Below are 23,997 nucleotides of genomic sequence, written 5' to 3'. Positions count from 1 at the left end.
TTGCAGTGAAAGTGGTTAGCAACACCTGATAAGGTCCATTCCACTTCTCCTCCAATGGGTCACCTGAAAAATTCTTAACATAAACCCAGTCTCCAGGACTAAATGGGTGGATCGGGTGATCTAACCCTTTTGCTCTGGTTCCCAAAACATTCTTATTAATCTTTTCCGATTGTTTTCCTAAGGATATTCATTTGATAAACACCTTTTGCCATATATAGCATAAAGTTGAATTAATTGTTGGGCACAGGGGTACTGCAGTGTCAGAAGGCCTAGCCTACTGTCAGTTTTCTCCTTTCCAATGCAACTCATTCAGATCAGACAACCTGATTTTACTTCTCTGAAAGCCTTTTGTCATTTTCCTTTTTGTATCTCAGGCTGGGGAATTAATGTGATTTAGAGAACTTGATAAAAGTGCCAGGGGACATGGTCAAAGAATGTGATGTAAAAACCTATTTGACAGGTTTGCTTCATGTCTGCCTTAGCAGCATACCTGCCACACCAAAAATTTCAGTGTGAAAGGGATACTAGAATTTGTTTGCAGGAGATCTCTGTTGCTTAGCAGAATACAAGACATTGCTCTTGCCAAGACTCTAAGCAAATGATGCCCATTTCAGTAACCAACAACTGAAGTTTGTTATGCAGAAAGAGGTGGAATGGGAGAAGCACTGTGGGCTTGCGCTTGGCGCTGCCAGCAGGCAACACTTCCCATGGGAATGTTTGAACCAGTGGTGTTTTCTTGTAGCAATTATTTATCATTGTTTCTGTAGAATTAATTTCCATGGAAAATATGAAGCTTGTAAAAGTTAAATTTGCAAAAATGTTGAAACAATTTGGCCAAAACTGTGAATTTTTGAATGAGAACAGTGCCGGTGTAGGACATGGAATTAGGGCTCCTTATGCCCTTATTCTTCTCTGTTGCCTGGGCTTCCCAACGAGGCCATTTGTCCCTTTTCAGCTAGTCAAGAGGGGAAAGGGTTTGAGAGAAGACGCTGCCCATGGATGCAGAGCTGACTGGGGACCCTCCCCACCGAACCACTTGCAGGTGCTAAGCCTTTCCCGCCACTCATACTTCTGCGCCTTGCCTGGCAGGAAAAGACACGTTTCGCCCCAAAAGCTGGTCGGTCGAGGCGCTCCCCGTGTCCTTCCAAAACAGCCAGGGCGAGCGGGGAGGGGGACGCCAGGGCCGGTGCCCCGGGGGCGAGGGCGGAGCTGCCCGTTCCGCCTCCGCCCCGCCGAGCACGGGCTCCTCCCTCCTCTCTGTGACCGAACAGTGGCGTCGGCCAATCGGCGCCCGCGCAGCCGGCAGAAAATTTGCATGTGTTGACGCGTTGCCGGGGCAACCCCGGGGCGCCGGAGCCGGCGCGTGCCGTTGCCGTGGGCCGGTCCCCTGCGAGACCTGCAAGGGCCCCGGCCGGGAGGGCGGGGGGAAGCCCGGCTTAAAAAGTAAAGCAAGGGGGGAAAGAACCTAAATATGCGGTGTGGGGGGAAACGTGTTCCGGCCGTGCCCGCCTAACTTTGCTGTTCAACTCTTTCCTTCCATAAAGGGCGAACTGAACCAAAAGGCAACATCAGAGAAGCCCAGATCTTGTGAAAATTAGGAAATTTTGGGCCACTCTTTGGAGCAAAGGTAACGTTTAGAAGGACATTGATACTGCGATGCCTTGGACGGTCTCTTGAGCATTGAATCTGAATAAGCCTGTGGATGTTTTTAGGGCAGGAAGGCGGAGGAATGGTTGGGTCAGGAGGCACTGTGGGCTTCCTTCAGCCCTGAAGTCCGAGCAACTCTCCTGCCTAGCCAACAGGCACAGGCAGTTGGGATCCTCTGAGCTTGGATCCCAATTTTTCTGGTTTTCACCTGATTTTCTTGTGAAACTCAGGTGACAGTACTGGTAACACGCCTGGCCTGAACCTCAGTAAGCCAAGAATTAAATAATGCAGTCCTGTGTCCTGTTCTCATCCCATTGCATTGGTGCTTGACACCAAAGTACCAGATGGCCAGACTCCTGCAGATCAGGGGCCCAGTTACAAATAAGGAAAAAGGTCGATGAGCAAAGGATTTGAGTGACTTTCTCCCCTCAGACCAGCTAGCTGGTAATAAATGGGTGTGTAACAGTGCGTACTGCAAGGACAATGCATTTATTCTCTGGAATTTGTTTCCAAAGAGATTTGCCTGGCAAAAACAGTGTGTGAGTAAACAGCATTTACCAGGTCAGATGTTCTGATTTCCTAATTCCCCCCTTCACTTTTCTTGGGAAGTGGACTGAGTTCTAAATAAATGTGTGTGTTTTCAAGGGCAGGAGAATACAACTGGAATAATTGTGGGCAACCATTTGGATACTGAAAGCTGGAAATGTTACTCTGTGTAGAAGATAACCCTACCTGACACATAATTACTGATTGTCCTGTATAACAGAAATTACCTCTTTCAGTTCTATTCCTGGAAAATATGTGGTGCTCAACAGTAATGAGAAGGCTTACTATAAAAGCCAGAACTTTTTTTGACTTGGAAAGCACAAGTGAAACAGAAAACTTTGCTGTCATTTCCAAGTGGTTTATCTTAAAGCTGATTACAAAATTTCTTCTTAAGATACTCTCAGTGAACTCATTGCTCAAGTTATAAATTAACACCATTGACTTAATTACAATTTATTATTATTATTATTTAAATTTACTTTTCTGTTTACTTAATTCCCTAGGACATTGATCTACAATAAGGTGCACTGGTTTCTAACCAGGTGGAATTACAGTTACACGGTAGAGAGCTCAGACATACATGGGTTTTTACATGTCTCTTCATTTAACCCACATCATCTGGGGATATTTTACGCTTCTGTTCCTGAAGTCCTGCAAATTACTTTTGCTATTTCTATTGGCTCATGGAATTTAATATTCTGTTAACTAAAGAATTATAAAACAGGACAATATAGACAGATACATAGATAACAGCTTCAAATATAAAGTGAGAAAAAGACCACCATTAAACATAAATTACAGAATCACCAGGGCCCAGTGGTACCAGGTAAAACTTGATGAAGTTTATCAGCCATGTCCTCTCACACCAATTATAAATTACTTTTGATCTAATCTGGAGGAGAAAAACAATAACATAAAAGAATTATGTTTTTAAGATTTGTTACCAACAAGACCCTTAAAAATGAGTATTCTCCTACCAGTAGCCATCATCAGCCTTGTGCTATAATGCCCTCAAGTCTCATGCTGGATATGATGAGTATTTTGGTAGTCCTCCTAGCACACTGTTTTCTGCAACAGAGATTTAGTAGGTGGCCATTTTCTTTTTGCATCACTACATCATGAATGTTCTGCAAAGTATTAGGATGTGCTGTACTGTTTGTACAAGACACAATGATGAGTATCTAATAACTTCTTGTTAGGATTACCAACATGTCACAAAAGAAATGGAATGTCCAGAGTTTTGTTGTTCTAGCCATTTTCCACTTCAGATCATTTCATTTCATCTGCTTGTCTAGATTCCCTCTGTCAGTTCTCTGTTATTGTGGCTTTCTGCTCATCATTTCATTTTCATATTACTTTTAATAGCTGGTGTATCTTACTGAGCATAGGAATTGCCATGGTAATCAGATTACCTAGCTGAATATCCTGTTCATAACAAAAGTACCAAAAACCTTAGTTATGGAGTCACTTGTCAGCAGGAGCACTTTCCTTCTGTTGAAAAATTATTGAGGTTGATTTACACTGTAAAAGAGAACATTTACCCCTTCTGATTATTTTATCCTGCGTAATGTAACTGTGTTAATGCAGATTATTGACAAAAGTGTCTTTCCTGCACTGAATCACTCTACAGTTCTACTGACAGGCTCTCAGCACCTGTACATTGTAATCCTTCTTCTGATTTCCACTGACTTGTGTCAGTTTGTACAAGCTGACGTGTCTGGCTTCTATTTTTTGATCAGACTTATAACTGATTATGTATTTATCCATCCACCTATTTTTTCACCCTAAAAGATCAGCCTACTTTCTTGAAATTATTGCACATATTGCATACTCACTATCAAAATCACTGGGAATCAGCCAGATTCTGCACACATCAGTCCCAGAAATGGAAATGTTGAACAAAGATACCTGAGCTAGGAAGTACGCGTGGGTCACTTTGAGCTGTGTAATCTTACTTGCTTCAATGTCTGCTTGCTCTCATACTCCTGTGCTGTGGGCAGGGTGAACACACCCAGTCTATTCATTATTTGATGCATATCTGATATGCCCTCTATGATTTGCATAGTGTTAAATATCACACATCTACTGCAGTAACTGATTAAGAGTGTGATGCATAGTATCCCCAGTGTCACCCAAACTGGGAATACATCTATGCTGATTTTTGCATAAGAGTAAGTGTGGAGGCAGGGTAACATTATTCATTTAAAATATAAGAGTGTTAAATAGTTGTGAGTAAAACTAAGGTAATCTTCACCCTGATAAGTTGTAATGCATCACTAAGTAAAATATGAAAAGCAAGAACTGTGTTTGTAGAGCATAAAGGAATCTGAGAGCAAACGGCATTACTGGAGCAGGTCCAGAATTTTGAAATTCTGACAAATTACATTTTTTCAACTGAAAGTGTTTTACTTTTTTCATATAATTTAACTACTAGCAGTCATAATTCCTTCATATAAGGTTATGATTTCGATCAAATCAAAGGAATTATTTCTTAAGTTTGGGCAGAGGAGGACATAGTAACACAAGAGAACTGCTGGGTCACTAGACTCCAGCTTTCTCTGGCAACACTGCCATAAACTTAAATCAAATACAGTTAATTAAATAAAATAAACTTAATTACTGCATAATTATACGTAGTGTCTTCTCAAATGCCAAGTGTATAATGATTGCTATCGACATCAGTGAATTTTGGATTGACCCATAACGTTTTAGGTGGGAAGTGAATCAGATCCAAAGAAAGACATGGGCATTTTAATAGGTCAGAGGAAAATTGCAAAAACCTTTGACTAGGTTGATTGTCTTATCACAGAAAACACCTTAAATAGTTCTGTGTCAGAATAGTACAGAAACCTCAGGGTTATACATTTTCCTTCTCTCACATTCTAATGAACCTTTGCACATACACACACACACACATACACACTAGTGATTTCTCTCTTCTTCTGTAATTGATGCAGATACATCTTTGAAGAAAGTTTTAGTTTTGTCTAACCGACACTTTAAACAGTGGGAAAAATATTTGTTAGAAAATTCCCAGACAGTTCTAGCCCATTTGTATACATCAGAAAACAGTGGCTTTTTAACCTGGTATATTTGGTTTTGAGTATTCTTGCCTTGTCCTTTTAGCTTGCTGCATCCATGTTTAATGAAGGTGTAACCACCAGCCTCTGGGCTGCAGATAGTATGGGGGAGATGGTACTGCTATACGTGCAGCTGATTCTCTGACGGAACGAGCTTCATACTTGGATGTTTCTGAGTGTGCATTACTCATAAGACATTTAAGCCAGGCTGCTGTGATGTTAGATTTTACAGACTTACGAAGTCTTGAAGCTGCCAGAAGTGGGGGTACGTGCCAATATTTGTGTGTTCAGAGCTTGCAAATTGTTTCTTGAGATAGGAGGATGCATAAAAACATGGGTCGTGCTCAGCTATGACAAGATAAAGCATCCTGACATAGAAAACTATGGATTTCGTACATCTCAGTGGTCTTTATTCAAGTTTAATCAAATAATAGATTATTCTTTTCACATGATGGAAGGAAAAGATTAGTCTCTAGGACTAATCAAAGGAGAATCCTCCAGCCAGGAACTGTGGAGAAAATGCAGTGCTGAGCTGGAAAAATATGAGGGTTTTAATGTGTGGTTAATTTGCTAAAAATATTGTTGGAAACATAAGAATGTTTTTTCATTTTATCTTTCAGTGGAAAACAGATCCAACAGTAAGATACTACAAATTATCCAATATTTTTGTCCAACTTATGTTTGAGTACTGTGTCTTAACAGATTTCTAAAATGATTTATAGTTGAGCAGTACAAAACAACATTTAGCACAAGAGAAAATACAGCTTAAGATATTGGTTTAATTTCATTTGCTTTCCCTTAAAGAATAATGGGAAGCCTCATAGAAAACATTTTATTTGGAAAGAGCCTGAAGCAAGGCTTTTTGGCACTCAACCCAGGATGTCAGTCTGGTCCTTTCTGACACCTCTTTTGTATGTAAGTATGATGAAAATCCAATAAAAAGGAGAAAAAAGACTTACCTTTAGCTAGACTGTAAAGTTAGGAATCAGCCTCAGAAAATCCAGTGACTGGACTGATTTAGTGTTGGGGCACTAGAAAATCTAGATTAATTTCCTTTGCTTTCTGACTTGCTGTGTTATGCTCAGTGGATCACTTAATCTCTCTCTTTCTATATCTTTTGTCCTCTTAGACCAAGTTGTTCTCCTTTGTCTTTTTACACAGTCCAGCCCACATTGAGAAACCAGGATCTCTGGGTACTATTGTAGTCCAAGAAGTTGTTGCTTGTTGCTTCTCGTTTAAAGCTATTTGAGACATTTGTAATTTATGTAATAGTAAAGTTAGGTATTACAATTGAAATAAACTTTCTTTTAGAATACTTGTGAATTTAGTCCAATTTACATGAATCACCTTTGTTAAATGACCCACATCACAACAACTGTCATGTCACAAGCAGAAAGCTTATGACTTCAAGCACTGAGTGATGAACAGGCAGAATGATTATACATCGAGTGTAGTATTGAAGGGGAGCAAACAAAGGGAAAACTACTCAGAGTGCAGTGGGGGTTTGCATAAATAAGGGCTTACACAGCCAGGAACTCTTGAATCCGAGACACTGGATTAACCAGTATCTTTTTGCAAGCTAAAATTAGTTTATTCTTTTTTGTCACTGACAGCCTGATCCGTAGCTGCGCTTCCACCAGGTTGTTGTATTTGGATGCCACCATTTTGGAGCCATATGTTTCCCCCTTCATTTAATGTATCTCTGTGGCCTGTCATACACTTCCTCAGGCAGAGCAACCCACACAGACATTCTCATAACTCTGTTATACAAGTCTTGATTTTGTAAGCACTCTCCAATTATAGATGACCTCTGCAAAGAGCCTCCTGGATGTAAGCCACTGCCACCTCAAGCAAGTACTTCATATAAATCCTTTCCATATCTTTATCAAGCACTGTTTTAAAAATAGTAAAGGAATCAGTTGTTCCCACTATTTATTTTGCTTGTTTACGGTCCTGCCTCCTAAATCCAAACGTGAAAATTGTCTCTGCCTTTAGAGGGAGTCAAGACTGTCCAAGGGGTATTTCTTTGACATGTATAAGCTTGAAAGCTCTGTGACCTTTGTTTTAGCTCTGTGTTTATCTGATGCAAGGATTTATCTTGTCCCTTTCTGTGCTGGCAGATGGGAACATTTACAGTAAGCCAGCCGTATAGTTTAAATGGAGTTTATGGTCTGATACAGCTGCACATGGAGAGGCTGTGAGATCAGTCAGCATTCATAAACTGTACGTAAGCTGATTCCCCAAATTGTCACAACTGTTCCTGTATTTTGTCCATTGAATAAGCACAGTTGTGTCCTGGCAGCAGGAGGCTTCATGCAATGTGTTCTTCCACAAGGTAAACTCTGTTTTTTTCAGCTGGGACGTCTCCATGTGGAATTCTAGCTAAGTCAAAAGCAGTAGTGTTGCAGATTCATTGGAAACAGCCAATTTAATCCCCCAGCTAGTGCAAGTATGTTTTGTTCAATTTGGTCAAGGAATCCAGGCTTATAAAATGACCTTATAATGGGTTTTGAGGAATTGTTTATATGAGAGAATCAAGAGAGATGAAAAACAGAGAGGGTCACTCTTCAGAAACGGGCTGCATACAGGAAATAGGAAACGTATGTGTCAACTTTGCTTCCAAGTTCCAACACTGACATGAAAGTCATAAAGAAGGCCATTTCAGGGAAGAAGTTTCCACTTGCCTGTATAGGTTGAATCACACATGGCAGCTAAGAGAAGGCAGCATTACGGAAGCATAGATAATAATGCTATTGTTGTAATTTCTGGTTAGGATAAGCTTAAAAACAGTGTGCAAGGGTTCCAGTTCCCTCTTCAGGACAAGGAGATAAGAGATGTACTGAGCTATTTGCACTCTTGTCATGCTGTTATGTTTTGGATAAAGTGAAGCTCTCAGCCTGATGCTGAACTAGCTGTAGTATTTCACTTGCTTTTAATTAAGTTGAAGTCTTCCATTAGTTGCAAGTGCCCTGTCACTGCAATTCGTGAGATTGTTTTTTAAGTATTGTACTCAGTGGAACTGCAGATGAGAGGCATGTTTTCCCACAGCTATATGCAATGATTAACCATACCTTCCCACTTTATTAAATAACATGTTGCAACATTTTTAACAGAAAAAAATAAGAAAGTTTTATGTTTTGAAAAGAGCAATCAATCCTGATTTACTTCCACATCTTTACCACCGAGCTTGAGAAAAGATGATTTTAAATGCTCATATGCCTTTTCATTTCACACTGAATTTATAGGAAGTTTCCAAATAATAACGGTCAACTTGGCAGGAATAAATGTAGACCAAATGGTGTAATCCCCACAAGGAAGCATAATTCTCTTATGAAGTATTTACAATAGCAAGCTTGGAAATCCAACAATAGGTTATATTGTTAATAGGTTGTTTATAGCATCTTTTATTGACTGATTCATTCTTAATGGTAACAGATTTAGTCACCTAACTTTCTTCATGTGGCAGGCCATTTGATATCCACTGTTGCTTTAAGAATCCTCTCAGGTAGCAGGAAGTATTGTTCTGACATAAATCAATAAATAGGACATAAATAGGACCTTGCAAAGTTCAGAAGTTCCCTGAAATGTAGCTGAACTTTCTGATGCTCCCTTCCTGTGACCCTCCAATAACCCTTATCTCCCCTGCTTTCATGACCCTTTAATGTTTCCCTGGCTCTCCATTCCCTTCATCCTCCTAAAGAGCTTGGCTACTTCCCAACTTGGATTCATCCAACAGGCCACCCTCCTTGGAAACCCTCCCAGTCTTTGAAAGGGCCTTGCAGTAGAGTAGCCTCAATGATAGTTTGCAAATTTAAATTTCACATACTGTTGAACCATTCACCTAACTGAATCACATGCACAACCTGGTCAGAACTGGCAAACTCCTGCAGTGGCAAGTTGTGGTACAAAGTGACCAGCCTTCTGTAAAGTTAAGATCAGAAAATTTAGGCCTTCTAAAAGGAAAACAAGGGGAAGGCTTTGGGGTTTGTTGTAGAAATAGCTTTTGTAATACTTTCTACACAGTTAGCAAAGTTTTTTTGCATTAAGGGAATGTTGCTGGTGAGGGCAAAAATTATTTCTTTAAAATGGAATTGCACCAGTTGGAAGGCAGCTAACTGCCTGAGTATTATTAATTGCTACTGTCCAAACTGCTTGTAACTTTTGTTTCTTTGTTAGTTTGTAGTATGCTTTTCCGCTGGATATTTCACAATTATACATTGTGTAGGACTCGGACAAAAAAAAGGTTCTTCTGATATCTGAAATAAAAATTCCAGTGCTACAGTTTTGTATATCCTTTAACATACATTGTACACTTATTTGATAGCTTCAGACATGAGAGGATGCTACAGCCTTGTACTTTACTATATTTTTCCACAGACTGCAGTTATCTAATAGAGTTTTAGAGGAGGTGTTAACTTTGACTACTAAGTATAGTGTCCCTCAAGAATTTTGTTTTTAACAGCTAACTGCAACATACTTGTTCACAGAGATTTGTTCCAGTACAAATCACAGATTGGTACTGATGGTCTTCTCATCTTCCAATTTGCATACAAACAAATCTGAGCGTCACAGGAGATTTTGTAAAATGAGAAAGTGTCACAAGTGTCCCTGGATTATGGAACTTTGTGAATATTTAAGCAAGCAGTGTGAATGCAGCAATCTAAACATCTTTGTGTGCCTGGCAAGAGGATGACTAATCACATGAACCTGATGTCAACTTGTTTTTTTCACTGTTGCCCATGTCCTTAAGGTATCCCTTAGAATATTTATGAGAGACTAGAATCAGCTCAGTGATTCTCAGTGTTACAGGCAAAGTTTTTGTCATCTCAAGGATAATGACAAAACTGTGTCCTCGCCCTTGGGTGTAGTAAAATTCAGCCTCTGGGTTCAGAGGTGGGAGTGATAAGGGTGAAAAGGCTGTTGAGTGGGAGCAGTCTCCCATGGTGACATGACAAAAGAGCAGTTCAGAGCAGATCCAGGTTGGCTGGTGGCAGCAGAGAAAGTGACCTGAGATGGGTTAGTGGGATCTCTGGGTAGATAAGTTTGGGAGTTAGGAACCCCCTAAAAGTTTGGAAGGGTTGAGGTAAAGTTTGGAATATTCGGTAAGGGCAAGGTGACTCTTAAGTTGAAGGAAGAGCTGCCAATCCCAGAGCAGTGGCCATTACACCTTGACCCTATCCTTGGTGGCAAAATAAGCAATAATCAGCTGTTTCTTCTATTATATATAAAGTAGACAATGGTGACCTTGCTGTCCTTGGCAGTTGCCTGTCTATGCAACCTCTTGCTTGCTTATGGCTAAAGCTAGCCCGCTAGTTATATTGTATTCTTGCAATAAAACTGTAGCCTCTACCCTAACATGCTTACAGTCTGAACTTTATTTTCTGATCCTTGGAGGACCAGCACAAAAGATTGTCTCTGTGAGAAATGAACATTTAAGTGATACAACACAAAGTTGTCTGTATAGAGGGATAGATTGCAAATTGAAAAACTGAAGTATGTTTATCACTGTCTTCTTGAGCCTAAACAAACACAGTGCCCTTAGTTTCTCCTCATATGGCATGTGCTTCAGCCCCCAAAACATTTCAGTAGCTCCTATTGATAAACTTGCTCCATTTAATTAATATCTCTCCTGTACTGGGAGAATCAAGACTGGTCAGAAAATTTGAGATACCACCTCACAAGTGCTGAGTAAAGGGGCCTAATAATTTCCTTCAGCCTACAGACTGGGAACGCTTTTCTTGCTGACCATCCCTTTGGAGATCGGACATTAACATCCCTCTACTAAGGGACTTAGTTTCATTTCTCTTGAGACAGGGAAATTATGTTTAACTATCAACATAAATGGCTTAGAAATTAAAGACTGTGTCAGAAATACCAGTTCTGTCACTAACTGAAAATAAAGTATATTGATTATACTCCAACCCACATGTATTTCAGCAGCTTCAGTTTGTGCAAACCCATCTTCTTTCATGTCCTTCATGACTTTACACCCTCTGAGACTAGAATTTCAGATTTACATTGTTCAGCTGATCATTAAGGGTAGGCTATATTTGATGTTATTTGTCTGGTATTTAAAAATATAACAGAGTAGTAAGGTAAACTGATCTTTGTGATAAACCACTGGTTGGTAACCTTAACAAGAGAAATGGTGTTTATTAATATGTACTGATTTAATTTGTTTCAGGATCATGTAAAACCAAAAGGCAAACCAAAAACACACAGAAACCCTCTTTCCCTGCTGAAATGGCCATTAGGTGCAGTTTTCCAGCTTTGAAGTCCCTACTTAATTCCAGCCCATGAAACTGAATTAAGAAGTTGGAGCGTCATGCTGAATAACAGACTTTCCCAAGCCCTTTATGTGTAGGGGAGAGAGAAGTTTCTTGAAATGTTGTACCCTTCATGGAAACAAGCGTCAAGAAAAAGAATGTGAACAAAACCTGTAACGCTCTGCCAAGCACCGGACAGGACCCTGCTAGTGTCGCTAGCATCTTCCCTTCAGAGCAGGTTTCACCATCTAACGTGTCAGATCTTCCCAGAATTTTGCCCAAAATAGAACATCAGGAAGCTGGGCACCAGAAAAGGCGACCAGGCACTGCAATAGTATCAAAACGATCCGATTCTTCAAACATGTCTGGGATGCCACTGAATAGGCCTGTCATCCCACCAAGAAGACCTTGCTTCAGAGTATGCTATATCTGTGGCAGAGAATTTGGGTCACAGTCTATTTCTATACATGAACCCCAGTGCCTAGAGAAGTGGCGTACTGAAAACAATCAGCTACCAAGGCATCTCAGAAGAGCAGAGCCCAGGAAACCTGAGGTCCTTAGTGGTGGTTCCTGTCTGCTTACGGCTGAAAATGAGGCAGCTTATCATAGTGCTCAAGCCCAGCTCCTGCCCTGTGGAAACTGTGGCCGAACCTTCCTTCCTGATCGTCTCATTGTGCACCAAAAGCACTGCAGAGGAGGTAGCAGCAGTGTGGGGCTATCAAGCTCTAGCCCCCGTAAATCTGGTAAAGGCCCGAGCTCTGGGTCTGACTCAGCACGTGATGATCCATCTAAGACCCGTCAAGGAAAGAGCGGGGTCGCACCAGCCATAATAGACAAGGTAAATCGCTAAGCATGTGCTGTATGAAAGGGTAGGATACATTTTGATGCTAGGCACTCCAGGGGAGACTGGAGTCTACTACTGAATAGTAGGTAAAGGAAAGTGCATAAGGGAAACTACTTATTCTTATTTATTTTGATTTTCCTGTTGACAGGGAGCAGTTGGGTTCTGATATTCTGTGGTCCTGTGAGAGTTAGGTCCCCAAAGGGGACCGTTGTGTACTATAGTTCCCTAGGAGATTCTGTTGAGCAGCTTAGGCAAGCTTTGAATGTTGTATGTTTTAGCAGGTATTAGGTATTTTTATTTAGTTAACATGAAATACAATGTTTCATTGTCCTGTAAGCAGTCCAGTGATTTTCATTTTTTACCGTTATTCTTAACCTTGGCATGGAACATGAGTTTACTGAGGACTGCATGTTCAAAGCAGCAACTCAGAGTATAACAACAACAAAATAAATAAGACTGCACATTTCTTTCCACTGAATTTGATTCAAGATCCAAGAATAAAGAAGCTGATGCACATTATCCAAAAGCTACACAAAGTTTTGGAAAATGGCATATTTTTTCTGCATTTGTTTCTGCACAAGCTGTCTTTTGGTCAGGAGTTTTGTAAAAAGATAGATGTCTAAATTTAGGCCTAAAATAAAAGGTGGTGGTTTTTTTTTTTTCAATGGGAGTTAAACTGCTGATTACCTGTATTACATTTGAAAATGGGATTTAGCTTTCTCAGTCACCAAAGGAATGCAATGCTATGCAGAGCATTTCTAAAAACATTTTAAAAGTCAAAGTATGCTGTATTTCAGTTTTCCAGCTGCTGAACAAAATGGAGATAATAGAATTACCCTAACAAATGTGAGAATAAGACAATATGAGACATTTTTATATTATGCTATTTGAGGCCACTAATTGATAGATGTTGCAAATTAGGTCCACTCCTCAGATCTTTTATCAGCAAATTTCAAATATGCCACAAAGAGTTCAAAGTGCTGCACAGGTGCATCTATAGCTATAGGAAAGGAGATGTTCTTGTGTTACACTACATTGTACCATTTACCAAAGAACTGGCTTTGCTCTAAAGGTGATTGTTCAATGAAAGGCATGGGTATGAGGCAGACAGTTTTGTCCCTCACACGTAATTCTGTATGTTTAAAAAAAAAAGGGGGGGGGGGGGGGGGAATGTCCATAGTTATAATGTCATTAAAAAAACAAGTTTAGAGTGTGGTTTGGCATTGAGAGTGGCTCTGTAAAAATGTTGCCCTCTTGCACAACATATCTGCTCCCTGTGTGGATTCAGTCACATCTGCTGACTTGTTGAACAACAACGTTATTACCACTTTTTACTTCTGTGAGCTCTGCAGAGCCAGAATGAAATATGTTCAAATCTGTTCTTCCTTCTGTGTGAACAACAGGTTTCCTCATTTACTTTCAAGCAGTTACAGTTCATCAATTGCAGCAGAACTAATGAGGCTGTACAGCTTGCAGTTTGTAATTGACTCTCAAGGACTTTATTATTAACGACTTTTGGGGAGGATGATGGATTTTACTGCTCTGAAGTCCTTTGTTTTATAATTTTTAGAGCTGTTCTTTTGTACAGAGGTATGCATTAAAGGCAGAGATAGGAATGGAAAGAGTGAAACAAATATCCTGTGGTCCCAGGGGCTGTTCAGGACTGGCAGACTGCTTCTAAGAAGTGGTCAAAGGAAGTCTCTTTTCCATAGGTTTCAATTCTCGGTGTGAGGGTCTCCACCTCCAGTTGAAAGTTTTGAAAGGTCCACACGCTGAAGGATGTTGAAAAGCACTAAGCTCACGGAAGAACTGCAGATTCGCTATGAACAGGGGCAATGTCTGGGTCTCCTGTACAGCCTTCATCTTTTTCCAGCATATGGTTTTAATTTTGCTCACCTTACCAGCTACTCAACTGCTTATTAATTCTGTTAAAAAAATACTAGTAGTGGAGTGAAATGGCAGTCTGCTTTGGTCCTGGCAGGAAAACATTTGGGGCAGTCCATGTCTCACTTAACAGATCTACTCACTGTGACAGTGAATTATTTAAGTACCTGTTTAAAGTCCTGATTCAGCAAAACATCAGAGGGAAGGAATAACTGACAAAAACCCCAACCCTTGTATAAGTGTATTTAACAACTGTAATGCTACTCTCAATTTATGCAATATAAGATGTCCTAAATTAAAAAGCTGGATTTTCCTCATTTTGAAAATAAAGGTCTGACTGATTTGGTGGTACACCACGTGAAGGGCATTTTAACTTTACAACCGTAAGCACTTTTGCCTGCATGCCTCTGTCCTGGAGCTCTCTCTCCCTTAGCAAGTGCAGTATCAACTAGACCAGTATCATTACTGACAAACACTTATCAGTCCAGCGTTAAATGCCTTTAGAGCTGGAGACTCAACAGCCTCCATAAGCCATCTCTTCTACTAAGTGTACTCGCTCTCAGAATGCATGAACACATCCGAGTTAATCATGTCTGGCTGTGTAAAACAAACAGCAGCCTATGTTTAAAAGACTCTCAAGGATCACATCAGCTCAGAAATTCTGTTTTGGATTCTGCTGTGATACCTCAGATGATGGAAGCGATGTCTGGAACTACTGAAATTCAGACTTGCACTAGAGCAGAGTGTTTTTTATTCTTTCATAGGCCAAAATGTCTGCTACATGCAAGTGAGTATTAATGACTTGCTGTGGGTATATGTGTTACAGTTTTTTTGACAACAGATAATGCTGATCCTAAAATCCTATCAGACATGTCACTAGCATCTCGTGCTGCCATCTGCTGTTTTCTTCTTATCAAGTTACCTACCTAAAAATAAGATTTCAGTGATCTTCCTTTACTGTATTGTAATACATTTTAACACAGCGTAAGTCTTGAAAACTTGTGTGACAACAAAATGTTGATGTTGTATCTTGCTCTAGCATAAAGTCATCTAGTCACTTGGTAAAATGAAAACTTCAGACGCTGTGTAATTCTAATGAAGGTGGGAAGTCAATGATAAACTTTGTTTGCCTCAGTTACAGCAGTTTTGAACATCTTAAGAGAATACTGACAAATATATTTGCAAATATAGAAAGTTAGATGAGAAAGGACAGTAAATGGATGGTTTGAATGAAACTTATTGAGTATTATCATTGGGAATGATTGCACTTCCTGCCTTTCTGCTTTTACACAAATGCCATGTTCAGTATACTAATGTATTTCTTTTAAAAGATAGCACATCAGGAGTAAAATAGAATATTCTAGTGCTTCCAGTGGAGTAAAATCTTTAATCACCTGCATCACCTGGCAGACTTACCTTGCTCTCAAGGAAGTTTCATACACAGGCATATGACCAGTCCTAACATTAGTCTGCTGTTGTGTCAGGACAGTGGCTGAAAGCACTCCAGAAGGCTGTGAAATGCACCTTTGGATGGTCATGAGAGCCATGCCACAGCTTGTCCCTTTCCCCTATGCAAAATGTGTGGAAAGGGCTGCTTTCATACAATGCTGTTGCTAAGTGTTTGTACCAATCTTTTCCCGAACCTCTGTTCTTTGGGCGATTCAAGCCTATGACGAGAGCTCTGGCCTAGAGCAGGAGGTCTCCCCTCCTCCCATTAAAATACATGGAGAATTAAACAAATAAGAAACGTGGGGGTGTGTGCAGTCCTGGATGATAAATATTTATGGAGGGGAGTTTAGGAGTCAGTGTTATTGAGTGTACTTAAGAAGAAATTAAAACTTTTGTGCAGAATGGGAGGATTTGACCTCATGTAACACCATAACAGCAGCCTGGGGCTAACCTCAAGTAATGTCAGGTCTATTGAAAATACATAGTTGCCTAGCCCTCTGAGCTAAATAACTTCATTCATGGTCACACAGACATATTTAGCAGTCTTGGAGAAAAAAGAAAATACTGAGACACCAGAGGAAAGCCTAACTGCACTGTTAGGTATTTGTAGATATTTTTATAACAACACATATCCTCAGGAACAGACCTTCCCTACAACCCTTTTTAAAAGTGAAAAACAAAGCAGTGAGCAGACAGCCTAGCCACTGGCCTGCAAGTAGTTTGGGTTGGAAAATTGTGGTGATTCCAAAAATAGTTTAGTTTCAAACTGCAGGCCTCCAGATGTGACATTTGGGATAGGCACACTGAAGAGAAAAAGAAATGAAGGATAAATATCATCAGCTGTAGAAATTCCAAATAAAGCTTATCATACCTCGGATTCCACAGTTAAGCAACAAAAGAGCTGTTACTACCAATTGTAAGGATATTCTCCTTCAGGTTTTGTTTTTCAGCTTTTTAACATGTGTGTATTTGCAGAGAAGGATTTGTGTCTATAATTTGATGTGTGGTGATAGTTGAAACTCACTACATTGCTGGAAAAAATAATTTCATCCTTAGAGTGATCTGATTCCTTTTAATTAATTCTGGTCTTTGCTATTGTTTCTGTACAGTTTTTAATTGTGGAAGTTGCAAAACAGAGACATTTCTACTTGAAGAGATTTCTTAAATGTTTTTTTCACCAAATAGGATTTAGTTATGAATCAATCCCAACTGATGACCTTGGAAAACAGAATGCTCTATTTACCTGCAGGCTTGGTTTTGCTAAGTCACAACACAAAGCCCACCTATAAATGCTCTGTCAGGATCTGGAGGGATCACACTACTGCTCATTCAGTCTTTAGGTTTTCAGGTGAGACTACGAAAAGACCATCTCAGAACTGTGGAAATGTATCCAGGTTGCACTGGATGGAGATCACTAACACTTGTCTTGCACGTCTCTGGCAGCTGTTCAACAGTAGGACATCACAATGACTTTAGAACAAGCGTAATGGATCTGAACGTAGCAGTCAGAGATACAAGGCTATCTCCATTCACTAGGGAAATATTTCTAAGATAAAAAGCTATTTGATTTTAACTATGATATTTCTGTATGTCCGTTAAATTTATTGGGAGTATTTAATTTATTTTTCACCTGTCTTATATCAGGACTTTAATTCTCCTTGAAGCTATAGATTTGTTTTTATTATACTGCTCCATACAGTGGAAATGATTGTGACAGTGCAGGCTAAATAGGCGTGATTTTCATGTGTACTAGGATTCCTTTTTCCCATTCTGGTAGTATACAGAGTCCCTACAAATCAAATGTAAATCAAATTGCTCTTTCCTAGTTTTAAGCCAATAAATAATCTATTTTACTGAATGGCAGGAACCTAGCTAATGAAAACTAGAGAGGAAAATGTGCTCCCACTGTTTTTACACCTAGCATTTTTTTAGAAAACCATTTCTAAAATGCTATAAGGATACCAATAACAAGCATCAGTCCCCTGAACTCAAGAATTTAGACTACAGTATCCTTATCTAAAGCTCTCCAGAGCCTACAAAAAAACATACACTGCCTTCAAAAGACTCTGTATCTGGACCCAGAGTCTTATCTCCAAATCAGACAAGGTCTAGCTCAAGACCTGAAGTAAGGAAGTAGGTGAAAATGGGTAAGGAAAAATTAGAGAGCATTCTTAAAACAGCTGTTGCTATATTCAGCTATGAATAGGAAAATAAGGTTTTTTATATATATATAAAAAAATATATATAAAAATACCTTGTTATCAAAGATGGCTAAGGAATTTCCATTTGAAAGTTAAGGGGATGAAAATGTCCTTAGAAAGACTGTCTTTGGGTAAGTTATACTTCAGTTCACTGTGAGAACTTTCCAGATGAAGTCCAACTTTTCCCAGCAAAAATACACTTTGTAGAGTAGTATTTCTTCATGTAATTGACTTTACATGTGTGACGCAGGAAAGAAAGCTTATGCAGATTGTTCACTAATGACATTTTCAGACTGTAGCATAAATGTGAGAAGAGCTGCCCAGAATTTCTTGAATACACCGATGGGCTGACAGAGAGATTCATAAATACTGGAACAGGTTATGCTTTGTCTTACATAGCAGCAGAGGAAAAAATTAAATCCCCACCTCCCTTGTTTGAGTGAGAAAGGCTTCCCGTGTTTGGTCTGGCATGGCTGTTCCTCTGCCTTTAGGAGGGCAGGGAATAGCTCATCTCTTACGGGTATTCTGCAGTCAGGAGTGCAGGAAATGCTGGCAGTTGTGAGACCCATCAATGCGCCTCAAAGTGCTGTCTCTGCAGTACATTTTTATGCTACTCCTGGAGCAGGGCTGGTACTGACACCACGCCTAGCCCAGGACGTGCCTAAGGACACAGTCGAGTCCATAATCTGCAATACCACAGTAATTATATATTTTTCAAGCTTAGAATATGTATTTGTGGGGTTTGGGGTTGAGGGATTTTTTTCTTCCGTTGAGCTGTTTTTCTCTGCGAACAAAAGCAGATCTGCAGTGAAGAAACAATGACTTGCTTAGAGTCCAGTTCTGCCCTCGCTGCAGTCACTGGCAAAGTTCACGCTGAGGCCTTAGGGATAAATAAGCAACAGTTCCTGTTTTGCCCCCTATCCTGAAATATCCTGGATCAGTTTTAGTCCTTCAAGGCCAATTCCACCAGCTAACCGATCTGTGGCAGAAGTAACGCAGGGTTAGGGACCACAATCACAAGCTTGAGAAAGCTGCCCTGACTGTCCAGCTTAAGAGAGTTGCTAAGGCTGGACACAGTGCTTTAACTGTGTTCTGCCTGGAGATGGGGTCTTTCTGCTACTGCATTAGACATCAGCAGTTCAGCTGAGGAAGTGCTATTTACCATGTTACTTCTGTTTGATAGATAAAAAAGGGGCTTCAACATTTAAGATGGATACTGTACTGCAGTGACCTGATCAAGCAGAGGAGTTGTTTCTGCACGTGAAGATTCAGCATGTCCATGAACTTGACGGTGTGAAAATAAAAGAGCTAAAACCTACATAGCTAAGTATTAATTAGGTGACATACATGAATTTTCAGCCCCGTATCTGCAGAAGGAGCCTTCCTGTTCCAGGTGGCCAGTTAATGAGGCAATATCTCTTACAAGTTTCAAGACTGAATCCAGACAAAACAAAACTGATTGATAGAAAGAGTTACACTGATTTCAGAGATATGAATCGATTTCTTAATCTGCATGATTGTTTTAATCTAAAACAATCCGATTCAAAATTAATGTTGAAATACTTATTCTTCTTCACAATTGTTATTTGCAGGCACAAGTGATAAGACGGCCACCAGCAGTGATTTGTTACATATGTGGCCGTGAGTATGGAACAAAATCTATTAGTATCCATGAGCCACAATGCTTGAAAAAATGGCACCGGGAGAATGACATGCTACCCAAGCATTTGAGAAGGCCAGAGCCCAAAAAGCCTGAAGTCAGTCCCATACAAGGTAAGCTACAGACCAAGTGAGAAAGTGGGAGGAAGGAAAAAAAAAATTTTAAGCAGTAGCTTAATGGTTTGCAAGTACTTCTTTCTCCATTTTACTTCGAAGACAAGGTAGCCATCATGGCTTGTTTTATGCTTTCTGTTAAGTACCCCATTCTCTTTTTGTGCTGTATCCATGAGAAATAAGAGTAGTCATTGCCTTGTGGGACATGCCTCCTGGGACAGTCCTCTTCGTGTGTCAGTATGTTCTGAATCAAAACACAAAAAGATTGGCAACCTGCTTCACAGCTACATCAATACCTTTTGACTACTTTTAATGCTGTAGAAAGACATATTTTAAAATGGGCAAAAGCATCCAAGAATAATGTGGAGACTTCACACATACAATGATTAAAATAAAATAAAATACCCTTCAGGCTACATAGGGATAGATACTTCAGCTAGGTTTTACACCTATAGCATCGGTTATAAAAAAAGCCTGACAGTAGCACTTAGCAGTGGTAAACAGTGAGTGGCCTTGAAAATAGGAGTTCTGTGGTAAAATAAGAAATACAATACTAGATGCATGATGACTGGTAGGAAATGAGGTATTTTTAAAACCTACCTATAACATATACTGTAGTTTTGGGTTTTTATTAAAATATATCTATAGATAAAAATGCAGTATCTCCTACAATGAACATCCAGAGGATGTTATTGGTCCCTTTTTATTTTCAAACCTTAGAAGCTTTCTTTGTGGGACATTATAATATAAACACAGTGGGAAAAAATATATGTAGTATAAAATAAACATTTTATTTCTGCCAATTATGTGTATTTGTGCTGTGGGTTCTGTTTTGTAAGATGCCTAGATCCCACTTCTTCAAATCAATGAAAATTGACGATGCCCAGCATCTGACAGAGCTGGGCTCCCATATGTATCCCAGGTGTGTGTGCTCACTGTAGGATCAAAAAGAAATCTTATCTGTGCTTTGCCTGGAAGCTGCTCCCAGAACTTCCCCATTCCCACATACAGTTATTTCACCATTTCAGCTGGATGCTTTCCCTGGCCCTGCCAGCTGGTCTGAGCTACTTTGGGCCAAGTTTGGACCACTTGCTCACAGGCAGTTAATTCACCCACTTTTTTTTATATTGCCCATAATTTCCCGCAGCTTCCCCTAAAGTCTGGAAAAGTAGACAAATTCTCCTACAACTCACTGTGAAAGAGTCATACACTAGATCAGTTTACAGCAGTACAAAGAAATATGTCCCCAGAAGACACACACAGAAGAGAGGAGGATCACTGAGAACACTAACCAGCTGTTCAAAATAATAATAATCACAGCTCAAATAATATCAAATCAGGACTTGGTTAACACATGCCAAGCAGCAGAGTTGAATTTGCAGTAAAAGATAGGTTCAAAAAACATTTTCATTGTATTTGCTCTTTTTGTTGTTAAGCTCTTTTTAATTATTACATGCTGTGTGGTAAAAAAGCTGGAGAAAATGAGAATTCCATCTGAAAGAGGAGGATGCAAAAGGACAAATCAGGTTACTTTGAAATACACTATTCTTATTTTGAAGAAGTGGAAGCAGAAAGACAACCACTCTGTGAGAGAACAATCCAGCAGAAGGCTCCCAGATATGAATCAGAAATTGTCTCATTTATGCAATGAGTCATATCAGGCGCCGCGCATCTCCTATGAGGTGTTGCGTGCCCACGGTTCCCCAGGGGACACTGACCTGCTTCCAGCATCTGTCCCTAAATGCCTGCTGATGCAAGTCTGATCAGTTGTGTAGCTTGAGCTGAAATTGTTGTTCCCCCTGCAGTTGCCTCATGCTCCTGGCCTCACGAAAATAATCTCAGTGTAGTTCTTTTTCCGTAAGACTTACTCTCGATCATCTGGTAAATGCTATAACTGACCTTGAGACCACATACACGTACTGCATGTCTCACAGTTTCTCAGCTTAGGGAGGAGGGATTACCCCTGTTGTTGAATGGAACAGGCAATGTTCAAAAAAAGCTCAGAAATATTAACTGCTTACATAAAACTTTTTATAACTTACATAAATCTTTTTCTGAAAACTCAAGTGTCACGGGAAGACAACCGCTGCCCTGATTACACAGTGTTTTGTTTGTGGAATGCCTAACACATGCCTGCAAGGAGAAAGTAATCTCTCTTTCTCTTTTTTTTTATATTCAATAAACTTTCCAAAGTACAGAAAATACACATTCATTTCCTGCAAGCAAAGGGGATATTTGTCTCAGCCAAGAAAAGAAACACTACTTGGTTGCTCTTCTAACAAAAAGAACATTAGGAACAGGCATATTAAGAGATCTAAGGCTTATTGTGGTTATGTGAACCGTTGGATATGAATCATATTAAAACTGTATGGGCCTTTAATGAAGAGCTCTATCATGTGCCAATGACAGAAACCATGGAATATTTTTAAATGTACAAATCCTTGTCTTTTAAAAATTGTCTGCTGCTAATAGTTCAAAGACAAAACCAGCTTTTTAGTCTTTTTCTGTATTGTCATACCTTTAGAGAAGGGCGAAGCAAATACATCTTCGAATCAAGCCATGTAGATTTTTTTCTGCATGCACTTCAAATGGAAACTCTTAAGATCTAAATCCAGGTATTAAGCAACCTACCTGGCCTTTTTGGAAACCAGTTTGAAATAACACTATGTGAAAATCCATTTCAAGATGAAAGTCCATTTCAACATGAAAGTAAACAAGATTTTTTTTATACTCAAATAAAATCTTGAAAATACATCTGATGTGAGTGTTTGAAGAATGCTCCTAAGCTTTCAGAACAGTCACTCTTCCCACAGTGGAAAATAACTGAGGGCAAGACTGGATTAGTGTTTAGATGACAATAGATGTATCAGTGCAATGACCTCACTGGAAGCTGTGGCTTAAAAGAACTGTAGGTTTTGTCTGTTAGGTTTTAGGCTTACCTAAGCTTTACTCCACTTATTGGCAAAACTTGCATAGACTTCAACAGGAAGAAAATTGGGCCCCTTGTCCGGAATAGTACAAAGAGCATATTCTCAAGTATGATATGCTCCCACCCATTGCCATGGTCAGATAACACATGCTCATTAAACAGAACTTGAAGTAAAGCCAAAAAGTGAAATTTGCTGATAATAGTACGTATACAAAGATGTTAATAATTAGCTGAGAATGCACATCATAACACACAGCATGATGTTTTCTCTGTACTCTCATACAATACAAAATGATTCAGTTTGAAGTTAATTTAATTCAACCCCTGGGACAAAAAGCAGAGTCTTTTTTATATACTTTTTACTCTTTTGCTTCTTTCTTTTCTTTCTTTTTCATTTGCAAAAGCAATATGGTTTGGTTAAACTGAAAGGCTCAGTCAACAGGTATTTCCTGAAAATATTTTCCATAAAGAGTTGAATGTGGGTCTCCAGAATGAAAGCTGATACTTTCTTTTTTTAATTTTCCAGCCAAAGGTTTCTATGATCTTGATTCTTTAAATGAGGCTGCCTGGATCAGCGCCCAGACCCAGCTAGTTCCATGTGATATTTGTGGGCGTACTTTTCTTCCAGACAGACTGATCGTCCACCAGCAGTCCTGTAAACTGAAACCTGCGATGTGAAGTGGATGTAACACACATGCATACATATGCATGCTCACACACATGCACCCATACCTTTCAGCCAAACCATGAGAGAAATAAAATCCAGCTGGAGAGCCATGGGCATCAAAACTGTAGTGTGTCATCAGATCACGTGATCCAAAAGCCTCCAGAGTAAAATCACCAGTTGCTACTGTAGCGTAAGCTCAAATATGGTGATTTTTTAGCCCAGCAGTTGCAAAAGTGCTTCCTCATTTCTGTCATTCAGGTAGCGCCACCTTGAAACCACAGTTTGAGAGGGACGGCATAAGAATATTGAAAGTAATGTTAACTATAGTCTTCCTTCTCCTGATCCTGTGCTTTGTTGGGTGCAGGAGAACCCAAGTGAAGAATCCTCCCAGGTTGCTTTCTGAATTGTTGTGCTGTCTTCATCTCTGCTGGTCAAATGTGTGATGTTCTTCAGCCCCACTCCTTTCACAGCCTTTCAGATTTAGCTGTCCGGAACTTTGAAAGAAGTTGGGCCTTCTGCATACATTTCTCATTTTACATGGCATATTTGTTTTTTTGTGTTGAGCGAAGAACAGAAAGAAATGAGCCATAGCTGTTAGGGGTCTTTCACTGCAGAGGTCCCCACAGGGGAGAGTATCCCACAGGGATCCATCTTGTGGTTTTGGTTTTCAACAGATCTGTGAGACTGGGATAGATGGTATAATGTCAGGAG

General features: G+C 39.8%; 1 protein-coding gene across 1 annotated transcript; it reads left to right on the top strand.

Annotated features, from left to right (window-relative positions):
• Positions 1-11,672: 11,672 nt before the first annotated feature.
• Positions 11,673-23,297, top strand: ZNF475 (zinc finger protein 475). Its single transcript, XM_075488629.1, has 4 exons — positions 11,673-12,315; positions 16,418-16,440; positions 19,510-19,690; positions 23,146-23,297. Exons 1-4 carry the CDS (start codon positions 11,673-11,675, stop codon positions 23,295-23,297), a joined length of 999 nt encoding a protein of 332 aa, XP_075344744.1.
• Positions 23,298-23,997: the final 700 nt, after the last annotated feature.

Source organism: Mycteria americana, chromosome Z (genome assembly GCF_035582795.1).
Source record: "Mycteria americana isolate JAX WOST 10 ecotype Jacksonville Zoo and Gardens chromosome Z, USCA_MyAme_1.0, whole genome shotgun sequence".
In the NCBI taxonomy this organism is placed as follows: domain Eukaryota; kingdom Metazoa; phylum Chordata; class Aves; order Ciconiiformes; family Ciconiidae; genus Mycteria; species Mycteria americana.
Note: the sequence above shows the minus strand (reverse complement) of the source record. Positions and strands in the feature narration are given on the sequence as shown.

Excerpts from the sequence above, each read along its gene's own strand:
- ZNF475 (XM_075488629.1), top strand. The coding sequence starts at position 11,673 with ATGGAAACAAGCGTCAAGAAAAAGAATGTGAACAAAACCTGTAACGCT. Across the intron at positions 16,441-19,509 it reads CTGGCCTGCAAGTAGTTTGG|GCACAAGTGATAAGACGGCC; the intron begins GTTGGAAAATTG and ends TGTTATTTGCAG. Across the intron at positions 19,691-23,145 it reads TGAAGTCAGTCCCATACAAG|CCAAAGGTTTCTATGATCTT; the intron begins GTAAGCTACAGA and ends TTAATTTTCCAG.